Genomic DNA, 5,360 nt, shown 5'->3' with positions numbered 1-5,360 from the left:
CCATCTTAAGCTCTTCAAATTTGGTGGTAAGCATTTGGAGCTTTATGTCCTTAACCTTTTTTCGTACCTTCATATGTAGTCTCCAAAATCTCCCAAGCTTCCTTGGCAACTGTCATGTGAGATATCATGTGGAATTCATATGGAGACACACCACAGAAAATAGCATTTAAGGCTTTACTATTAGCATTAGCCGCCGCAAGAGCTGCCTTATCCCAGGTGAATTTTGTAGCCTCTGGCCTGGTCCAACCGACTTCAACCGCATCCCAAACGGTGTCATCAATAAAGCATAGAAATGCCCTCATTCTAAATTTCTAGAAGGCATAATTATTGCCATAAAAAAATGGTGGAACATTGAAAGATTGAGACCTATCCATCTTAACAAGGGGTCAAGGATTACACTTAGGTATTAAAACCACAACAACTGTACCCGCTTTGATACCAATTGAAAGTTCAAAATGTGTCTAAAACACCCTTGAATGTTAAGACCCCCAATTACAAAATTACCAATTCAAGCTTTATATCGAACAATGTATGTGCAGAAAATGATAACAATCTTATAACAGAATTGATAAACAATCTAAGCCAAATATAAACACATCCACAACAGAAAATAAATGGCAAAGATAAAGGAAGAAAGATGCAAACACAAGGACAACACGCGATGTGTTATCGAAGAAGAAACCGAAGCTCTCGGCGTAAAACCTCTCCCTTACCATCCAAGCGATGAAATAATCTACTAAAGAATGTAGTTGGGATACATGAATAGCAGAAGACCCTCCAAGCCTAATCTACCCAAGTACCTAAGCCCTCCAAGCTTCTTGCTCCAATGAGGTTACGCCGAACCTATTTCTTCTTTAGCTTCTCGGATTTCGCTACTAGACCATAGCATCAATCAATGTATATTGGGTCCTTCCTAACTGCTTCCCAAAAGCACCAAATAAACTTTCTCACAGACATAGGTGTGGTGAGATAAGGATTTGGTAAAGAACCTCTTAAGGGTATGACAATGGAGAGGAAGAAAGTAGAGGAATTTGTAGAGTCGCTAAGGTAAAGATTGAGGATGAGGCAATCTTGTTTTTCTCTAAGGTTTCTCTCACAAAATTCTCTCTGGAAGCTCTGTCAATTTAGTGGGTATAAGGGTCTATATATAGTAGTATGTGTTTGGAATATGAAGAGTCGGTTTTTGCCAAATAGGGTAAGTTGGCAGCTTGACCTCACGGCTTGTCCAAGTCGCGAGTTCAAGTCGCGAAGTAACGGCCTGGCCAACCTGGGACTTTTGTCCTGTAGTGTGACAGCTGGCGCGACCCTTCAGCTCCCTTGTGTGCATCTCAAGTGCCTGCATTTGGCGGCTTGCTAGTCGCGAGTCAGCCGCGAGTCCTAGCTGCAAAACTCTGTCTTCTTGCACATACTTGAGCTTTTCTTCACATCTTCTCACACACTACCCTTACAATAATCCCACTTGAATACAGGGTTACTAAGTGCTTAAATTACAAGAAAATTGGCACAGAATAAAGCCAATGAGATGGTTGATAAATTTCAACCTTACACTAAGAAAGTTTCTAAAGTTCTTGGCAAGGTACGTAATCTCTGTAGCAGAGAGCTCTTCATCAAGTCCACTAACCTCAGCATCATCAACTGACTTAAGAGCCATTGATTTGGATTTGTTAGCCTTGGGTAGGTCTAGCTCATAGGACTGAAGAGATCCTACAAGCTCATCAACAGGGATGGAGGTCACATCCTCACTCTTAGTAATGGCAGTCACTTTGGGCCTAAAGTCCTCAGTCAAGGATCTAAGAATCTTCCTAACAATTTCAGGTTAATCATAGACTTCACCCAAATTAAAAGCATAATTAACAATATCATTCAATTTAGTATAGAATTCATCAAAAGATTCATCATCAGACATTCTAATGCTTTCAAATCTAGAAGTTAATTGCTGCAGTTTATTAATCTTAGCTGCCTTTGTGCCTTCATGCACAATCTGGAGGATTTTCCAAGCAGTATGAGCAACCTCAACATTAGAGATTTTCTTAAATTCCTCTATAGAAACAGCGTTAAAGATGGCATTCATAACTTTGCTATTAAACCCAGCTACTTCTTTTTGAGAAGTTTGCCACTCACTTACAAGAGTAGTGGGCTTCTCTCATCCGTAATCAACGAAATTCCAAACCCTCTCATCAATAGATTTCAGGAATGCTTTCACCCTTACTTTCTAATAAGCATAGTTATTCCCATCAAAGTAAGGAGGAACAACAAGAGAGTGTTTGTGTTCCATGACAACATGGGTCAAGAATCAGCTCAGAGATCAAAAGATCAACAACACAAGAGCAACCCGCTCTGATACCACTTGAGCGGTTTTAGACCCTTTAACCCAACCAAAGTAACCTAGTTAATTAGCCAAGTGATTAACTTAGTCAAATTATTCAAATCTAGGTTAACACAATCAAACAATCATATTAATTATATAAAACAGTGGAAAAGTAAATAACACAAATATATGATCACTTAGGAAAACCAAACCGGTAAAAAAAAGACTTGGGGAGGATTTAATCTAGCTATCCTCAAGGTAAACTGAATCCACTATATGAAAGAATCAAAATTCATACAAAAGGACTTACAAGCTCCCCGCTTGACTTCCTAATGCTACCCACTAGTAGAACTTACTGACACGGCCACGTTCAAGCTCCGAATCCACGGACTCCTTCTTTCTTGGATTCTCCAATCAGTTACAAGCACCTACACTTGTTATTCTTTAAGCTCCAATGGCAGCAACCGAGTTGATCATCAAGATGTTGAAATAATCTCTATCTTGAAAACCCTAAGTTTATGTGAAGGAAAGCTCCTCAATGATCTCACAAGAGATTCACACAAACAGCAAAGTATGAGCAACAATACACTCAGAGCAACTCTAAAAAACGTGGCTAGGGTTTTTCCTTATATACCTAGGGAAAAAACATAAAACCTAAAACATTTAATGAGGTAGGGCTGAGTTGGAAAAATCTGCAGAAAAACATTATGCCCGAGATTCGATCGATCGAGTCTTTCTTTCAATCGATCGAGCCAGGCCGAAATGCACCAATGCATCTGCAGCCTCTCAATTCCAACTTTACATGAAATACACAACTTTGAGCAAGCCTAAACAAGACTAAACAACCTGTTTTGATCATGGTTTGCCAACAATACAAATTAGACTTCTAAATACATAAATTCCTAAATCTTTAGAACCTAACACATTCTTCTTTATATGCATCACATCAAGATTGTGTCGCAACTTGTGTTCCTCCCAATAAGGCAAGGTGAAAAAAATGCTCCTCTTCTTCCAACCACTCTCATCTACCTCCCCTCTCTTTCTTTTATTGTAAGCAAGTTGACATTTCCTTCCCAGACAATGTCCAAGTAAATGTTCAGTTTCCAGAATAATGTCTGACGTGACCGGTGGTTTAGGAGCCGATCGCGTATCATTAGATCCATCAAATAACATACCTTCTTTCTAAAAATCGTGGTCAACATCCAACCACCGTCCATGTCCCATGTAACAGAATTTGTGGCCATTTCTTAAATATCAAGAATCGGTCTCCACAGCACAAGAAGGACAAGCCAACCCACCTTTGGTACTCCAACCCGACAAATCTGCGTATGCAGGAAAATCATTTACGGTCCACATTAATGCTGCACGAAATTGGAATATTTCTTTTGAAGATGCATCGTATGCTTATACTCCAACATCCCATAACTCCCTTAGTTCTTCTACTAACGGTTGCAAGTACACATCTATAGCAATCCCTAGCAAGGTAGGACCAGGAATAACTAATGATAGAATCAAAGATGACCGTTTCACGCACAGCCAAGGAGGGAGATTGTAGGGGACCAACATGACAGGCCACGTATTGTGACTAGTACTCATAATTCCGAAGGGGTTGAAACCATCTGCAGCTAATCCAAGTCTGACATTACCAGGGTCAGATGAGAACTCAGTATGCTTACTGTCAAACATTTTCCATGCATCTGAGTCAGCAGGATGCTGCATAACCCCATCATCAGTATGACCATTAACATGCCATTTCATAGAAGTAGCCAAATCGGGTGAAAGAAATAATCGCTGCAATCTTGGCTTTAAAGGGAACCACCGTAGGATCTTTGCAACTTTCTTCTTCCCCTTACTGGATGAAGCATTTTTACTAGCAACAGATGCCTCATTTGTTTTCCACCTTGATTCTTTACAACAAGGACATGAGTCGAGGTTAACATTTTCCTTCCAAAATAGCATACAATCATTGGGACAAGCATGGATCTTCTCATAACCCAAACCCAAATCTCGGACTATCTTCTTAGCCTCAAAATGGTTCTTTGGCAACTTAGCATCTAAGGGAAGCATATCCATTAGGACTTGAAGCAACAAAGTAAATGACTTGTTCTTCCAACCACACAGAATCTTCAACTGGAACAGCATGACAATTACTGAAAAAATGCTAAATTTCGTACAACCTTCATATAAAGGTTTGTCTACATCATTTGTCAGCTTGTAAAACTTCTTCGCCTCATCATTCGGACCTTCAGCCGGATGTTGCATAGTTGGACCTTCTTCCATTGGTTCGGGTGGCATTTCATGTGGGGGGCACAAATCATGCAACATCCCACGAAAATCGCCATATAGATTTTTGGATTCTTGCACTTGAGAGCTCCCACATTCAGTAGCCATCGTAGCAGCCACCGATTCCCCATGAAATTTCCAAACTTTGTAATTATTAAGCATCCTCGAAGCCCAGCAATGATCACGTACCACATTTGCTGGTTGTAAAATCAAATTCACACATTTCACACAAGGACATAACATCTTCCCATTGCGCGCAGATAGAGAGGCAAATTCCACGAATTGGTTTACACCTTGAAAATATTCCCTTGAACCCCTCCTCTTGTCCATCCAACTTTTATCCATTGCGATACAATATTTACAGAATTTGACCTACACCAAGATTTGTTAATACGAAGGTAATAATTATTATAATTACATTCATTTGTCATTTGTTAAGCACATCCATACCCAAGTATGGTTAAATTTTCTTAGAACATATAACACTTATCCTGGACTAACTCAATGTGATAAGTTGTAAAAGTACTTAAGCATAAGTGTTTTAAAACTTTGAAAACAAATACCCAATTCATGTAATTGTAATAACTGTAATAATTAACAAATACCCAATGTATCTTAATTATTTTCTTTGTTTATAACCTATATATATCTAACATTCTTGAGTATAAATTAAGATGTGGTGAAGAATTATTAGATAGGCCACATACAGGCACTATAATTACTTATCTAGTAGGATATAATAATTTAAAAGAATAAAGCTTTAACTTTT

The 5,360-nt window shown here is 38.9% G+C and overlaps 1 protein-coding gene across 1 annotated transcript; it reads right to left on the bottom strand.

The window, feature by feature from the left end:
• Positions 1-3,712: 3,712 nt before the first annotated feature.
• LOC112010475 (uncharacterized) lies at positions 3,713-4,936 on the bottom strand. The gene has a single exon (XM_024042818.1). It carries the CDS (start codon positions 4,934-4,936, stop codon positions 3,713-3,715), a length of 1,224 nt encoding a protein of 407 aa, XP_023898586.1.
• Between the last annotated feature and the right edge of the window lie 424 nt (positions 4,937-5,360).

This window comes from Quercus suber, unplaced genomic scaffold (assembly GCF_002906115.3).
Source record: "Quercus suber isolate HL8 unplaced genomic scaffold, Cork oak 2.0 scaffold_96, whole genome shotgun sequence".
In the NCBI taxonomy this organism is placed as follows: Eukaryota; Viridiplantae; Streptophyta; class Magnoliopsida; order Fagales; family Fagaceae; genus Quercus; species Quercus suber.
This window is presented reverse-complemented; position numbering and strand designations above follow the sequence as displayed.

Coding starts and splice junctions, on each gene's coding strand:
- LOC112010475 (XM_024042818.1), bottom strand. CDS start 4,936: ATGGATAAAAGTTGGATGGACAAGAGGAGGGGTTCAAGGGAATATTTT.